At 39.0% G+C, this 18512-nt stretch overlaps 1 protein-coding gene across 1 annotated transcript in view; it reads right to left on the reverse strand.

The window, feature by feature from the left end:
• Window positions 1-52: 52 nt before the first annotated feature.
• Window positions 53-18512, reverse strand: part of LOC101344071 (cytoplasmic dynein 1 intermediate chain 1) — a 51342-nt gene continuing 32882 nt past the window's right edge. Inside the window, exon 7 of the mRNA XM_023740521.1 lies at window positions 53-268. Within this exon, the coding sequence (XP_023596289.1) occupies window positions 53-268 (216 nt within the window). The remainder of the gene's footprint in view (window positions 269-18512) is intronic.

Genomic DNA, 18512 nt, shown 5'->3' on the forward strand with positions numbered 1-18512 from the left:
TGGCGGGGGGGGTGAAGGGCTGGGGGCTGAGGCGGACGGTGGGGGGGCAGTTTCAGACACAGTCGTAGGAGACATTCCAGACAGGTGGACGGGACTGCCCATTAGCTCGGAATTCTCGCCGAGCCACGCTTGCTGAGTCGCTCGGAACCTGAACCGAGCCGAGGTCTGCCGGGATCAGACCCCCGGAGATGGTCTGGAAAGCTCGGCAGCCGCGGCAGCCCCGAGACCTTCGCATTGAAGGCAACGCCTGCCACCTCGTGGTTCTTGTCTATAGCTGCAACGGCTGGCACTGTTTCCAGTGCAACTCTAGGCCAAACTCATATATTAATAGATCCTTTGCGGTGGCTAATTGGAAAAAATATTTTAAAGGAGACAGTAGCTTTTCTGGCAAGTAACAATTTCGCTGTCCTAAGACTCTGCTACTTTATATAGGGTCAGTTTACCAAAAACAGGTAAATTGGTGGCTCACTGTAATACTCTGGACCGAACCCAGTCCCTCACCCTCTAATAAACGGACCTTATTTTCTAGATCACCCAGTGTTTCCAAGAGCCCTCAAATTGGCGTTTTTGAGGAAAATGTATTAACGCACCCCCATTGCGTACAAATGCTTCCATTCCAGGGGGATACAATAAATTAAAATTGCACTTACGATTTTCATTGAATATTGTCACATCAAAATAGCACAGAAGTCAGAGGCAAGTTTGAAAGTACACCAGAAATAAAATGTAATTGGACTTCATGAATTATTCATTCCATCTGGCTTGTCTTATTCTAATTTCTGCATAATGGCTTTACTAATCCCTGATCAATTAATGTAAAATGAAATTTAAATGATAATGAAAGCCCTAGAGATGAAAGAAATTAAGTATTCTTATATCCTCTGACAGAAATCTAAACAATGGGAGTTTTTTTTTTTTTTTCCCAATGTCTTCTTCATCCAGTCAGCTGTCTGTATTCCCTTCATGGGTTCCACTGAATGTCTGTACAGGCCAGAGCAATGAGATCAAAAAAAGAAAATATTCAATATGAACAATCAAATTCTTTCTGCATAGAATGTTCAAAGAATGTATCTGTAGGGAATCAGTTCCAAATATGAGAGCAGACTCCCAAAGTGTACTGTTACTGAATGTAAAACCCACAAAATGCATGTGCCGAAATCAAAGCGAGGGAAACCAGTGTGAAGATGGTAAAACTTCTGTAACCTAGACCTAATGCAAAAATGTGGGAAGGTAGCAGTTATAAGCCATTTCTCTTTCCTTGCGTTGTAGTGCTTTGACATTTTAAAATCACTGCTTAAAAGTGAAAAAAAAATTGTAACACATTAAAAGCCACATTTTAGATGGTCCACTGTGTGTGCTTGTAAGACGTGTCTTCTTTTTAATTCAAAAAATATCTGACGGTGGGTGTGGTAACTTGAAAAAGAATGTATGACATTGAGAAATCAAAAATAATTCAATGAACATTTGTCTTATAATTTTCTAGTTTATTATTCTATGATTCTTTTCTGCCAACATATTAATTATATATTACGTTTGCAGTGTGATTTGGAGATAAAATTATTTGCTCATTGGCTGTTTGTGTAGTTTCTTTCTTCCTCTCACTGTTTGGACTAGATGATTCAAATTACCATCGCCAGAAAATCTGAATGCCCAATGATACCTGAAAGTGAAGTGATGATATCATTTTTTTCTTATTAATATAAAAAAATGGCAGTGTGGAGGAGCTGATCCTTCCCTGACCACTTGTGAATGATAAATTCTAATTCTTAGTAGATGATTATTCCCACCCTAATTCTTGATTTTGTAGCTAGCCAGTTAACGTTTCTAAAAGAATATGAGTAATACATTTTTCTTAAAGTCAAAGGGTGTTAAAGACTTATACATGCTTTAAATAGTCTGTCAGTACCCTCTTTAATTAACTGAGCTGATAGTGTATCTGAGGAAATACAGGAATGGATCTAGATATACACATACGGACACACAATAAACACATCTATGGTTTTTGTTTTGATCAATTAAAAGACCATCCAGCTTTGAAGAGTCATTTTCTAAGGAGCTGATATTATTTAATCAATATTAATATTAATTAATATTTATTAAGAGATAAATTATCCTGCTAATCTCGAATGTTCTGTTTCGTTCCCTCTTTCTTTAGTAATTTCATCTCTGAGAAGCAGTCAAAATTGTAGTATATCCTGGAGACTTTACTTTTTAAATATCTAGAAAAAACTTATGGTTCATGTTACCAAAAACCAGTTTTCTCATATTTACTAGTATCGTATTGAAATACTATTATTCTGTTGGTGCCATCTCTAGCCTTTCTCCAACTTCCTTATCACCTCCCACCTCAAAACCTTAATTTTCCTTTAGAAAAGTCACTGAGCAAGTAAGTAGTTCTAGGCTGCAGTATGTGTGTGTTTAGGGGAAGGGAGGAGGGCTTGTATTTTCAAAGGTTTTGTTTTAACCTTGATAAATTTATAGGTTGAGGAGAGGATTGAACCCATTATCTGGGTACCAAGTGAGTTGATATCTACAGCCACTAGTTCCCAAGAACAGCACAGACATTTGGGGTCTGTTAATGTCTTATAGTAGCGAACAGTGCTATTTTGAATATTAATTGTACTTTTTTCAATACAGGGATTTTATCATTCTCTTATTTTCGGGCTTAAAAGGTAATCTGAAAACCATATTAAAAATTTGTCTCAAAAGCTTACTATAAAAATTTTATGATAAAACAAATGTATCATGAAATGTTAACATTTCCATAAAAGAATTCAAGAGCATCAGGTCTAAAAAGTCTGTTTTTGAATACGTGAAACATAAATGTCTAGATCCACAAACTAAGTATGGGATTATCATTGATTTTAGAAATCTACAAGTTTCAAAAAGGTGGAGCGTGAACCCTGTAATATCTTCTGTATATATTAAAGCCACAATATTTACTCTGCAAAATATTCAAAGCCATTTAGTAAACTAAATATTGTTCCACAGCATGTTAGTGTAAAAAATGTTTTTCAAAACAAGCAAATTTCACTAGCCAAAGACCCCTTCACTTGTGTGTTTCCTTTTCTACTGTCATATTTAGCATCAGTGAACTGGTAAGAAAAAGAAGAAAGAAAGGAAAGGAAAACTGCACCATTATGCAACCTACTGCACGTGCAGCACATGCCCGTGAAATAAAGCCATGACCCCCTGCTGTTTTGGACGCGTTTCCAGGGCTGTGCCAATAACAGTAAAATATCCAGACCCAGACCAACTTGATTTTAATGCCCCAGCTCTCAAACAGAGCAGTGAAGTAGGCTACCAGTCACTTCCCGGACAAACACAGAGGGCAGGGAAGGGAAAATTGTTGGGTGTTTGCTGTGTGCCTTACTCTATATACACGTTGTCTAATTTAATCCACATAAAATCTCTGTAAGGTAGATGGTATTTACAGAAAAGAAAATTATAGTTCAGGGAGGTTAGTAGCTTTCCCAAGGCCACAAAAGTTTTAAGTGGTAGAGTTGAATTTGGAATGCAGGTTTCTCTAACTGTTAAGCACATTCTCTATTCACTAGACCACGTGATCCTTCTATAAAACATAGCAATAGTCTTCAATCTTCATAGATAAAACAATAGGTCTGTCGCTCTACTCTTTACTGTCTCATGCAATTCAGACAATATTCCTTAAATATATACTATGTACCTGGTAGAAACAGTTAAAAAATATTGCAGTCAGAATGTTTATTTCTTTTCCTGAATCTGTTATTAACGATCCCGAAGATCTTACCCATACATTTCCAGGCATCTTTAGTACCCTGTGACACGAACAGGGAGCCTCTGGGTGGTGTAAACTGTTATGCACTCAGCTGCTATCCAAAAGGTTGGAGGTTTGAGTCCAGTCAGAGGTGCCTCAGAAGAAAGGCCTGGTGATCTATTGAAAAATCAGCCATTGAAAACTCTATGGAGCATACTTCTACTCTGTCACACATGGGGTCACAATGAATTGGAATCGACAGGTATGGCAACTGGTTTTTGGATACTAACAGAAATCTTTTTCTCCTGAAAACTAAGAAATAGGACAGGAATGGCCCATTAGCCAGCAGATACTTGGAGACTAGAATAAAATGAGCCTACACGGCAAGGATCTGGGTTCCAGTTCACTGAATGTTTGTGTGAGGGACTACCATTATATTGTCTAAAAAATGGAGATAACAAAGCATGGAGCAGAAAAGGCAATGGGAGAAAGTAGAAAACTACAGACTTTGGGCAATTCAACCTAACATCCTTGGATCTTAGTTTTTTCACCTGTGAAATAAAGGTTGGAGCAACTGACCTTGAGGGCTCTTATTAGCTTTAGCATTCTGTGACTGACTACTCTACACTGTGCTTTATTACCTGCTGTAAGGATGGAATGGAGTAAAGTATGTGAAAGTTTTTTGACAAAAACAAAAACAAAAAACCCGTTGCTGTTGAGTCGATTCCAACTCATTGCGACCCTATAGGACAGAGCAGAACTGCCCTGTAGGGTTTCCAAGGAGCGCCTGGTGGATTCAAACTGCCAATGTTTTGGTTAGCAGCTGTAGTTCTTAACCACTATGCAACATTCAAAGGTAAGTATTAACATTAAAGCCATCTTCCTTGATGTTCTGTGGAATTCATATCACAGTCATTTTTTCTTTACTTTGTATTTTAGTAAAACATACATATAAAAATGCATCAGGGTAGCTTTTAATGAAAAAAAAAAGAAAATATAAAAGTAATACTAGATCTCTTATTCAATTAATTGCATAAGAAATACAGAATATTACATTCGGCATAAGAGAGACAGGTATGAAATCTGTTAAAACATGAAACTCTACATCATCAACATTTTACAATAAAGACTTGATCTCTAGATATGACCTTTGATTTTATAAGTATACTTCTGGAAATGAATAGAGCTGCATATTGTTGCCATCAGTTAAACAGAAAATGATTTCACGAGAGGTGAGTTTCTATTTCTAATGTCAGATATGTACCACAGTGACATCCAGAAAATACAATGTTTGTTTTATTTTCCTCTATATTATTTATTTTCCACTTATCAGGCTCCTCTAGGCATCCCAATAGGATTTAGTGTTTTGAAGGCTAGTGAATAGGAAGATTTGTGTTAAAATGCTCCTAACACCTCTAAACACTGTGGTTCTTGAAGTTGTATTTGTCTACATGATTATAGACTCGGTAGAAATGTTTACCCAAACGATGAACATTTCTTTTGGAGTGGAGGGGGAATGAGGCAGAGCATAACCTGAGTGGAAGGGAGGAGGGGATCTATAATAGAATTTTTAATTTTCTCTTCTGAAATAAAAGAAAAACAAATGGAATCTTACTTTGAAAACTACATCTTCTTGGGAAAAAAAATGACGAACAAATACTAAACAATGAGTAATAAGAAAATTTCCTTAGTAATTAAAAAAAAAAATTCACCCAGTTCTTCCAGGAAACATTAAAATGTGAGACCACAGTATCACTTAAAAAACCACCAAAGGACCCCAAACCTTTGGGCTCACACAAAAATGGATGTCACCACCATAAAAAGAAAGTTCTTACGCAAACAAACAAACAAACCAACCAAAGCTCACAAAGCAAACCAAAGCAAAGCAAACCAAAAAACCAACTCTCTTGGCCCAAAAGAGGCATTGTGCATTTGTTACTCATCTTCGGAAAGCTTTATTTGCAACTTAATTTGAGAACCTTCTAAAGCACAAAATATCCTGTATTTATCTTAATTTCTGTGGCTAGTATTAAGACAATACATATGGTGTCTAAATGAGATCTTCACCGCTTTCAATCATGGTTAGAAATCCAAAATCGGACATTCTTTGGGTGAGCTTATTTGGAGCAGAATATGTTTCATGGGTCTATTTGTCGCTTGTGTGCATTAGATGAAAGTATGTAAGGACTTTAATTGGAATTCAAGAAGGTAATAGCAATCCAGGAATTTAGCATTTGCCTCTCTATAAATGTAGAAGTTTTGCTAAATAAGTACTGAAGCCACATGAAAGGTATCCTTTGTTGCACTACCTTCCTCTACAGCTTATTTGCATGGAAGAATCCTCCTAATCCAGGAGGCGCCACCAATAAAGAGGCTAATTATCCATATGAAAGAATGTATACATATTCACAGGTTTTGACTAGTATTTGAGTGTTTAAAGCCATGGCAAAAGCTACATGCTTTGCCTAATTCATAAAAGGAGTACTTCCCACATTTGGCAGGAGTTTTATGAATAACAGCTCCACCTAAAGGTTCTTCGTTACAAGGGGTGTTTTAATAGCACAAATCTGTATGAAATCATTTTGAAAGCACTTTTTAAGTGGGGATGCTCTTTTGAATTGTCTTTTGCATTCATCTCAACTACTATGGCTATTTTGGAATGTTCTGGATTCTTGTTTGTTTGAGTTGTGGCAGGGCAGAGAGGGCCATTTTGCTGCCAAAACCAGGTTCAGCCAAGTTGGCTTGTTAGTACGATGGAGGTTGGCTGTTCTCTGGCCTGATAATCCCTTTCTGGACTAATAATCTCTCTCTGAAAGGTCATGAGGCTATAGAAGGAAGCAAGAAGGTTCAGAAGAACCCCTTTTTGGTGGCTACTGTCCCCATCTCTATTCCTACCATGGCTGAGTGGTTTCATAGCCGGCATTTTATTAGTTGGAGAAAGAAACATTCAATATATACTTAATGGTCAGGTTGAATTAGGGGCTATATTAGAAGACTGGGAGGGAATGGATGGATATTGGTATTAAAGATTAGGGGGTGTAAAGGGAGGATAATGAACTGGACCTAGAAGCAGCCAGAAATTTGTTTGCATCAACTGCCTTAAAAAATAAGAAGGATGAGCAAGTAAAGTGCTATTTGCAGGCTCAAGCTTTCTTTGTTTACTTATTATTTATTTAAAGTCAAACTATGCAACTGCATTTTCCTAGTTAAATAACAGAATATTCCCACTCTGGTTCTTAAACTGCCAATCTCCACTCTAGCACCCTGTTACCACATTACAAATTGTCCCACCAATGTAAATAAATATTTGCTATACATATTTGTTATATATATACACATGTGTGTGTATAATACATATATACATAATTCTTAAAGAAAAGTTTAAAAAATATCAAATTACAAACCCAGATCCATGGATTATGTTTGATTCCTTTTTCACACTTAATATCCAAATTGCCCACATTAACATTTGCCTGTTCCTAGAGCTAATCTAACATAATTTGCCTCACTGCATTTAGTAAATATAACATCTTGAAAAATTTCATTTCTTTTCAAAAAGTCATATACCCAAATATCCAGATTTGTCTGGTCAAAACAGACTTACAGATTAAACATGGTAAACTTATCTAAATAATAAAATTTTCAAATTTACTTCTTGCATCAACAATTGACAGACACGTTTTCAAAGGGTCAAGATGAGTTTTTCTTTAGGTCTGCATTCCTGTATTTTCTGGTATTAAATGCAACACATCTTTTATATTATATCTAAAATTAGTATAGTTGATACTTCCATTTATTATAATGGCCAAGAGAACTGGCAAAGAGAATCCAAAATAGCACAAGTTCAAAAGATTCTGTTCTGTTCAAATGTAGAATGTATTCTTTGATACGCTTCCTGCTTTGCAAAAGATTTAGTTACTTTATTCTATTTCCCCTAAGCTAAACTGAAACTAATTTGTATTCAAAAAGCAAATACTAGCTAATCAGGAGTGAGGTGATTCAGGACATCGGAAGGGGCCATGGAAAAATAACCTAGGATTAATTATAAGCCCTGGACATTCCACAAGGTGGGAGATCACTTGAGGCTGACCAGGATGGGCCCATATTGGTTTGGTCCCAAAACATAACTTAGGGGGATGAAGATGAGTTTTAATTTATCTTCTGACAGCAGATTAAAAAATGCAGGCTAGAGCAGGGAGGTAGGGGGTCTTTGAACCTCATGATAATGTAGATACTTGTGTCTGTTATCCTCCTTCTCTTTCTCTCTCTTCAAAAGGTCTTGCTTATAAGGTTAGGGAAGGCAACTTGTACACTATGTCAAAGAAATGAAAAGGCAAACGCTTCTACTCTAGTTAAAAGAGCAAAAGGAAGAATTTACCCAGCCCTTACTTAATTTTTGCACAATGGTAAAGCCTAGTCAGCTAGGTGGAGCCCTGGTGGTGCAGTGGTTAAGAGCTTAGCTGCTAACTAGAAGGCTGACAGTTCAAATCTACCAGCTGCTCCTTGCAAACCCTATGGGGCAGTTCTACTCTGTCCTATAGGGTCGCTATGAGTTGGAATTGACTCGATGGCCATGGGTTTGGCTTTTTTTTTTTTTTCAGAGTCAGTTGGGTGAATTCTAAGTCTTAGAAGCAAAGGCTTCAATGAACTTGTCCATTCTGGTTTGAACCCCTGCTGAGAATTCACATTTCTAACCAGTTCCCTGCTAAGAATTTGCACTTCCACCCCTAGATATACTGAATCAGAATCTACATTTTAAACAAGATCCCCAAGTGATTCTTATGTGTAACTTCCTGGAAACTTGTTAGAAATGCAAATTTATGTTTGTACTTGTATGAAATTATTCATACATGCCTGTTATTGTCTGTATATATTTAACAGCCATAAGTATGTGTGGGTGGGGTGAATGTTTGGGAGGAGGGTAGGGGTGGGATTGGAGGTGGAAGGACAGGAAGTATGAATACAGGCCAAGTCTACAGGTAACTTTATGATTACATTCTTGTGGTTTCTTTCAAAGTTAAAAGTATTCTCCTTGGGTGAGCTTAAAAAAAGGGGTGGGGAAGAAGAAAGAAAAGAATTTGATAACTGGCATAAGTCGTTTTATTGAAAGCCAATTTTAATGTTTGCTATCTTATGCTAGGAAGCAGGGGAAAAGTGGGTGAAAATTGGGATAACGGAAGGGAAAAAAAAAAAGTCAGACACCACCTGAATATCATGTTTACCAGAAAGGCAGCCAGCAGGGCTTTGGGGCTGTGAAAAAAAGTGCACTTCATTATCCGGTAAGTGTTACTGGCAGTAAACTATTGATTTTGCTAATCTTCTCACCTGTTTAAGCGTTATGCTTAGATACTGTAATACCTAAAACTTTAACTTTTGACTTTTATTGCTCTTTTATTCAGATATTTTAAACATTAAACAGAATTCTAGCAGAAATAGACATGCTCAGTGCTCTTAATTGGAATGATATCATTTTAGGAGCTATTTCAAGCTCAGTGCAAAATACTGATTTATTTTAAAGTTTGTTACTTTGACAAAGCACATATTTCAGGATAACCAAGGGTATTAACCCATCAACAAAGATTTATTAAGGACCTGCTATTTTAGGCAATTGATAGATATATAAGAGTTGACTCTATTCTCAAAAACTCAAAATCCAGGTAGGAAAATGAGTCTATGCAATAATAAATAATAAGAGCAGAGTATTGTTTTTCTTTTTTAGAATCCATTTTTTCACTTTGTTCTGAAAGAACTTATGGTGCCTTACAGGTTAAATATACTGCAAAATTAAGAATAAACACATAACAGAGCATTCTAAAGAAGATAGGTAGGATAGATGCATATTGCCAGGATCTTGAGACAAGCTGATTATTACAATCTGGTACTGCAATAGCTCTAAATTTCCTGATAACTAAGACAAAAGAGAAAACACATCATATCATAAGGAGGAACATAGATTTCACCACTGAAGAAAGAATATAAATTCCTTCTCAAAGTCACATTCCTGGGAAAACTCAAGGGGGGATTTACCATGTCTGCACATCCTTAGAAAAGAGGCTGGCTTTCTGCCTTGTTTATACCAACGAAAGAGAACAAGTATGTAGCCAAGTGTTAAACTCTGTGGTACAGATGATAGGTGCCAGAGGAATTTGCAGATGGGGAGGTGGGCAGAGTTGGTGGTTACCATGGTCTGATGTGGCCGAGGAAGGTATTAACTAGGACAGGTGATGAGACCTGCCTTGAAAGATGCATAGACTTCCATAGATGGTAAGGAAGACAACTGAGGAGGGGAAAGCAAAGCATGCAAAGACCCGAATATGTCAATCAACATGGCCTTCCCAGTTAACCATTTGCTGTCTAATCAGTTTGGACTCATGGCTAACCCATGTGTGCCAGAGTAGAACTGTGCTCCATAGGGTTTGCAACTGCTGATTTTTCAGAAGTAGATCACCAGGCCTTCTGAGGTGCCTCTGGGTGGACTCAAACCGCTAATCTTTCGGTTAGGAGCCAAATGCTTAACCGTTTGTACTACCCAGGGACTCCATGGTATTCCCAGATGGAGGTAAAGGTGGGGTATGGGGGCAGCTCAGATGGACCCTGAGGATTTACCTTAAGAAACAATAGGAAATAATTTTGGTTTGTGTAGGGCAAGGGGCATGTTATGAGAGGTCTTGACTATGTAGTTAAGACTTTTAGATGTGATAAGCTATTAATTTATTAAACGTATTGATAAATGTGCAGCACATTGCACTATGAGCTAAATGGATTCAGAGATGTCTAACATTCATGAGAATATTCTCAGTTCTTCTAATGCAGACAACTAAGTGATGAATACCATTAACTGAGTAGAAAACAGAAGAATCAGCCAAGTAGGGGAGGAAGATCTTGTTTGCTTTTAAACATGATGAATTTGAATCACTCAGGTCCACCTTGCAGTAGGAATATAGCTCTGGAGTTGAAAGAGAGGGCAGGCTTGAAGTCCATGCTAAGGGTCCATTCGCAGGAGCTGCTGAGGTAAAGGAGAGAGTATGGAGGTCTTTAGTGGCAGCAGAACCTTTGAAGAAGTGGGCCAAGGGAGTGAAGAACCAGAGGAGAGACTCAAGGCAAAACAGGAGAACATAACCTGGACTGAAGAGAGCTGCAAGAATGAGTAGTAGATAGTATCACAGAAGATGAATATTAAGAAGCCACTGCATTTAGCAATTAGAGGTTCACCAATGGCCTTGGAGAGAGAAGTGTCAACAGATTCATAGGGTTGGTAGAGGAGTGGTTGGGTAACGTGGCAGTGGTCAGTGTGGTGCACTTTGGCTCTTCAAGCTGTTTGGCAACTAACCTCAATTTTAGGGCTAAATGTCTATGATACTTTAAACCAACCCATCTAATCATGAACCACCAATCTATAAGAGGATCCTAATCCAGGGCCGTCCTTTTTTCCCTCAAACCCACCCACTCTCGATTAGAATGTAATATCCTTGACATGTGAGACCATTTCTTATGTGAATTTATATCTCAAGCACTTGGCATAGAGCCTGGCAAATAGAAGGCAGACAAGATGGTTTGGAAGTAGGTGATGAAGCAGGCAGGCTCTGGATCAAGTTCCTCTCCTGCCCGACGCTTGTGAAGAGATTTGTGAACCTTCTTCCTCTGACCCTTTGGGCTTGGGATTCCATTTTGCTCATAGTGCAATGTGCTGCACATTTATCAATACGTTTAATAAATTAATAGCTTATCACATCTAAAAGTCTTAACTACATAGTCAAGACCTCTCATAACATGCCCCTTGCCCTACACAAACCAAAATTATTTCCTATTGTTTCTTAGGTTAAATCCTCAGGGTCCATCTGAGCTGTCCCCACACCCCACCTTTACCACCATCTGGGAATACCATGGAGTCCCTGGGTAGTACAAACGGTTAAGCATTTGGCTCCTAACCGAAAGGTTAGCGGTTTGAGTCCACCCAGAGGCACCTCAGAAGGCCTGGCGATCTACTTCTGAAAAATCAGCAGTTGCAAACCCTATGGAGCACAGTTCTACTCTGGCACACATGGGTTAGCCATGAGTCCAAACTGATTAGACAGCAAATGGTTAACTGGGAAGGCCATGTTGATTGACATATTCGGGTCTTTGCACGCTTTGCCTTCCCCTCCTCAGTTGTCTTCCTTACCATCTATGGAAGTCTATGCATCTTTCAAGGCAGGTCTCATCACCTGTCCTAGTTAATACCTTCCTCGGCCACATCAGACCATGGTAACCACCAACTCTGAGTCAAAAATCCATTAAGGAAAGTCAAGGTACAGACTCAGCATCCTCCTTGGGCTACCTCTTGCTCTTTTAGCATGCTACTTGGTTCAGAACTATTCTGTTTACTCTGGTAACTTGAAACCTAATCTCTGGTGAATGTCACAGCTGTTACTTAGTTTTAACAAAGATTTCAGCATGTTTGTACCCGTGGGAAGGAACCCAGAGCACAGGACTGTTCTTGAGCAGGTTAGTAGCCAAGCCCTTTACCACTGTGCCATCAGGGCTCCAATATGGAAACTAGTAATAAAAAAAATAGGCCACTATTGAGATGGATGTAGAAAATCTATCCGGGAATTTCCTGTGTACTCAGAGAACAAGACAGTGGCAATTAAATGTCTGATGAACTTTATCTCATTCAAACAAACAACATTCCATACTCACTATGCTTTGACTTAAAGCATCATTACTATCTGAGATTCTTTATATCACATAAATTTTAATTGGTATGTGTGTGTGCATGTGCACGTGTGTGTGTGTGTGTGTGTGTGTGTGTGAGAGAGAGAGAGAGAGAGAAGGAGAGAGACAGAGATGGAGAGAGAGAGGGAAATGAATATTCTTTTGCATGGAATATACTCATAAGTGTATTTGTCTGGGGAAGAACGGTGATGCCTAGAAACAGGAGGAGGGCACGTAATTGACTCTAAAGACGCCTGAATCCAGACCAGCACCGCACAGCAACTAGACATCCTGCAGTTAGTAAATGTATTTTGAAGATGGTAATTATGATTTTGGGGGGCTTTTGGATTCAGCATCAGCAAAGTCACTTCTCACATTAACCACACTGTATCAACTATTCTTGCTACTTTCTCTCAACATTCATGTGCCTCTGGGAGTCAGCCTTAGAGGGACTGGAGTACTTCAGGCCCTAGGGGTGAAGGCTGTCAACCATAGAATCTCACGGCTAGCATATTGTTAACTTTTTTGTCTATAACCAAGGGTCTGGCTGTGATAATGAAATATCCTTGTCATTCAAAGGAGGACAGAAGGAGGATTTTTTTTTTTTTTTGGTTTCCTAGTCTCTAATGCACACCTACGAGGGCACATTTACCCTACAGTTCTGCATTTATGGTATTGCCCCTGAGAATGCAAGACAGAATGCTGATTCTGAGGAGCAGTTTCTCTCCTCCCTCCCAAACGCGTCACTTTGTAGTCAACGATGGCAACTCTACCTTTTGCTCCAGGTTGCCTGTAGTGAATGAATATATATATAATATGTCCCTCTGGAAACAGTAGAGCCTCTTTTTAATTTTCAACTTAGCTTTAAATCGTATCTATACCTTGCGATAACTGGGACAAGGCTGCAGAACTGAAAGCTACGTGGAATTCAATGCTATCTCAGTAAACACGGGTCACCCCATCCCAGGATCCAACCAAACATGAACCAGAAATCACAATTCTGTTCAATTCAGTCAGCCACTCGTGCTTGAAGATAGCCATTTTTCTGTTAAACAGAAGTCTTCTACACTCGAGTTTAGAGTTGATTTTGATTTAATTTTGTTACCCACTGTAGACTCAGCCTTGACCTCCGTTTCTGTCAGAAAAGGTGGAAAAACAAGACAAGTGGGCAGAATAGTCGAGTGTGACTTTGGTTCCAAAGCTGAAACATCCAGGGCTGGGGTTAACTTTAAATTCAAGAGTCGGCCCCTGCTGAGTTTCCTTATCAGCCGCCTTAAAGGCTAATTACTGCTCAATAGGTTCTTGAGGTTGGAAAAGTATCAAAGAATTTTTGAATACATTTCTCTTCTCTCAACAATAGGATCTATCAAACAGCGAGGAAAAGGCTTTGTTTAAAAGCACCGACAGGAGATTAGAGGCATGTATTTGATTTCCAAAGTGACTATTTTTACACAGCATTAATGATGCCACAATAACCAATATCTATAGCTTGGTTTTGACAGTTATTGCAAGGGTTCCCATTGTTTAAAAAAAAGAGAGGGGGTGAAAAAAAAGAGAAAGAGAAAAATAAGAAAGAAAGAGACTGTTTTATTTTGCTACATTTCCATTTGTTAACAAAACTCTCCATAAGCAAAACCAGAGGTCATTAGCAAACAACCAAAACATGCCTGTCTCTAGAAGAACACAACTCTCTTCATCATTTAAAACACAGCTTTGCTGAAAACCCAAATCATGACAAATCCTCAACACGAAAAATTCAGCGCAGACTTGAAACCACCTGACTTCACTTTGGGTTTGTGCTCCTTAAAATTACCTAGAAAATACCATAATCTTCTCTCAGTGCGGCTGGATGTGGGCCAGGGCTCTGGCTCCAGAGGCAAAGGGCAAAACTAAAAATCATGTCTGAACAGACAGCTCCACCCTCTCTCCCATGTCCGCCTGGCCTTGTGACAAAAAGTGAGGTCTAAAGCACATTCATCCAGGGCCAGGGTTTTTGGCCAAAATTCAAGACTCTTATACAGCAAACAAAAATGAAATCCAACATGTTATCACCCTGTCTTAAGAAGTCAAATGGGTTTAAATGAGTGTATTGCATCTGATGAATTGTTCACATTTGCAATTTAATAGGGAACCAATAGAATTACATGAAAATGTTGCTTTCTGCTTCTGAGAAGGATTGTTAGCTGAGATTTTAAATTCCAAAGTGATTTTTGATAATCTGATGCGTATGTGTGTGTGTGTGTGTGTGTGTGTGAGAGAGAGAGAGAGAGAGAGAGAGAGAGAGAGAGAAAGCGAAAGAGAGCGAGAGCGAGCGAGGGAGAGAGATTCTCCTTTTCTCTTGATAGAGAGAGAGATTCCCTTTTTCTCTTTCCATACCGAATCAAGCACTTGGAGAGTGAAGGGCTAACCACAGGAGGGGTGGGAGGGTACAAGGATTCCATTGTGGGGGCCTGCTTGCCTGGCACGGGTGCCCCCAGACTATGGGTAAGCATCCAAATGCTCTTTACTCTCCTTCACCAAAAGCTCCAGTTCTTAAGGACTCACTCTCCCTAGCGCCCACTGAGTCTGACACCCCCCACTCTCTCTCAGGCTTTAGATGATGGGTGAGAGCCAGGAGAGACTGTCAAGTAATTTTTACCTCCTGCCGAGCTAGTGACAAGCTCAGTACAAATAGCTACATTGAGAAAGTACCTCTGTCCCACAGATCCCACCACCAGCGCTCGAACAAGACAGTCTGGGGCTATGAATACCAACATCTGATCCCATTGGGCCACATCAGAGCAGAAACTGCAGGACCCAGCATTCTCAATGTGTTTCCTCCTCATCCTCTAATCAAAACCCTCTGCTCCAGCCAGCCAGCTGTGTTCACAGTCTCCTTAACACTTGGAATCCCTTTGGCATTCAAGCCGTTGTTCATGCTGTTTTCTACCCTTGGAGAATGTCCTATTCTCTCTCCTTCGTACAAACTGTCCAAATCCTGCGATCCCTATCAAGCCCTGCCTCAGTCCACAGTCCCCCTCAAACACCTACAGAACGCACAGGGATATCTCCTTCCCCTGCTTCCTCAGTGATTATTTCCTGGCTTTATTTTAGTTACTCCGTCATGGGCTGCCTTGGAGTCTGTCTTACGCTGTTATATTTAAATATCTTCTTACCTCACTCCCGAAGTGTTTAGCTTTCCATGTAGAGCCAGTTTTTTCAAACAATCCTAGAAGGCTATGAGTTTAATTCTTAGGGGGCCTATGAGATCTCTAGGATAAATTTTAGTTTTATGCTTTCCTTTAGGTGAGAGTCTAAACAATTCGGTAAGCACGTTCTGGATCATCTGGACGCTGCAGCCCCAAAACCATGTATGTTGGAGTAGAGGCCTGCAGGAGTGTTTTCACTTACAATCATGGCAGACTGGAGAAAAAAATCACTGAGGAACCATAAATATGAAATGACACATTTGTATCTGGTGGAGGTATTATAGCAATGGGGGTAGGGGAGGGTGTGGTGGAATGGAATTATCACATAGCACAGGGTCACTGTGTTAGTCAGGGTTCTCCAGAGAAACAGAACCAGTAGGATTATAGATATATCCCAAACCAAACCAAACCAAACCAAACCCATTGCCAGTAAGTTGACTCTGACTCATGGTGACCCCATGTGTGTCATAGTAGAACTGTGCTCCATAGGGTTTAATGGCTGATTTTTTAGAAGTAGATCTCCAGGCCTTTCTTCCAAGGAGTCTCTGGGTGCTGGGTGGACTTGAATACCAACCTTTAGGTTAGCAGCTGAGCACTTAACTGGTGTGCCACCCAGGAACTATACATGCATACATATATATATATATATTATATATATATATATATAAAATGTATATATATTATATATATATAATATATATAGTGTATATGTATCTCTCTTTCTCTCTCTCTCTATATATGTATATCATACGAGCTGGCAAGTCTGAAATTTGTAAGTCAGGTGACAGGCTGGAAACTCCAGTAGGATATCTATATTACAGTCTTGAAGCTGAATTCCTTCTCGCTGGAGAAACCTTGGTACTTGCTCTTAACGCCTTCAACTGAGTGGATGAGGCCCACCCACATTATGGAGGGTGATCTGGTTTACTTAAAGCCAACTGATCGTAAATGTTAATTCCATGTAAATACCATCACAGCAACCTCTAGACTAGTATTTGGCCAAACAACTGGGGACCACAGCCTAGCCAAGTTGACACATACAATTAAACATCACAGAAAGGTAGGCAGCCAAACTGGAAAGAACCTGCACCACGAAGGTTTGCCCAATATTACACTGTGAACAGCACTTTAGTTTCAGCAAAACATCACTTGTCACATTCAATTAATATGGTCAATTTCAATGTTACTGTTTTGGGTTAAATTTAATTTCTGAATTTTGGTAGGGAGGGCTGTAAAACGGTTCAAGAGTTATAAGCTATAGCTTATATATATTTAAAAACCCTCAGTGGCTTCTCATTACACCTTAGAACAGAGTCCAAACTCCATATAAGGAGTTATTTGGCCCCTGATCACCTCTTCAAGCTCATCTACCAGTTTATTTTTGCTGCTAACATGGAGGCCTGTGTCCTATTCCTCAAACAAACCAAGCTGAGCTTGCTTCTCCTGCTTCACGGACTTTTACACTTGTTCCCTTTACCTTCAATGCCCTCTACCCCCATCTTCACAAGGCTAACTCCTTTTCATTATTCAAGTCTACTCAAGTGTGACCTCCTCAGAGAGGCCTGCCCTACACACCCATCTCAAATTGCTCTCTCCAACTCCCTGTCACTTTCCACCTCTGTTTCATTTTCTTTTAACACCGATCACTATCTGAAATTACATTATGTAGTTGTTTATTTAAGAAGCCCTGGTGGCGCAGTGGTTAAGCACTCAGCTGCTAACCAAAGGTGGGTGGTTCAAATCAGCCAGTTGCTCCTTGGAGGAAAGATGTGTCAGTCTGCTTCCATAAAGATTATAGCCTTGGAAACCCTATGGGGCAGTGCTCTGTCCTACAGGATTGCCATTAGTCTAAATCAACTCAACAGCAACAGATTCTTGTTCATTTGTGTGTCTGCTTTTCTCTTCCCAACTAAAATCAACACACCGTGAAGTCAGGGACATTTTCTACCCATGTCATTGTTCTTAAGCTCTCAATAAATATTTATATATTGAATGACTAAGTAAAAGAGGTGTATACCTTGTTCTCTATGTGAATTTAAGTTACAATCAAGATAAGGTAAAACTGGAGGCTGCCAAGAACATTTTCCTTTAAATAAATTCCATTCATTACTCAAGTATGAGTAATACAATGTATACCATGAATCAGCTGGAAACAGGGACCATGTCTCATTTCTGTTTTCATCAGTCTCTGGCATGAGATTAAAAACACACTAAGTTCTCCTTAAATGTTGGTTTGATGAATGAATAATTGATAAAATCTCTCTCTCTCTCTTTTTTTTTTAATTAGAAGGATACTAAAAAAACCAAACCCATTGCCGTCCAGTTAATTCTGATTAGAAGGATAGAAAAGGTAATATTTGTCTTTACTTAGTGGTAGAAGCTTAATTAAATTTGCAATGTTACTATATTCTTGCATGTTTTGCAATAACATGTAGGTAGCTATGTAAACATTCATGTGCTCATATGTGTGCACAATTAATTGGACAGAAGGAGAAAGAAAAAGATCAGTGGAATAGAAAAAAGGTGATAAGTAGGAAATGGAGTTGTCAGAAACAGCAATAAAAAATGGACAGAGATCTCTTTGCAGGTCTGTGGGGCACAGCTGTATTTCAGTCACTGGGGTGCCTGAATGAAGATTGAAATACATTTGCAATAAATATAAAACCTCAGAATGTATTCATTATCCTATCATTAATCAGTAATACAGCTGCTAGTGGCTTAATTTAATTTATATGTAATCGGTCAATAATTCAACCAGCCTATATTATATATTAATCATTTAATACCCCGCCTGAAAGTTGTGAGGAATATAAAGTAGATGTGAAATATGATCACTAAACTCAAGAAGCTCACAGCTAAGTGGAAAACAAGGAAACAATCAACAAATAAATACA

The sequence above is a fragment of the Trichechus manatus genome, unplaced genomic scaffold, assembly GCF_000243295.1.
Source record: "Trichechus manatus latirostris isolate Lorelei unplaced genomic scaffold, TriManLat1.0 scaffold00156, whole genome shotgun sequence".
Lineage (NCBI taxonomy): Eukaryota > Metazoa > Chordata > Mammalia > Sirenia > Trichechidae > Trichechus > Trichechus manatus.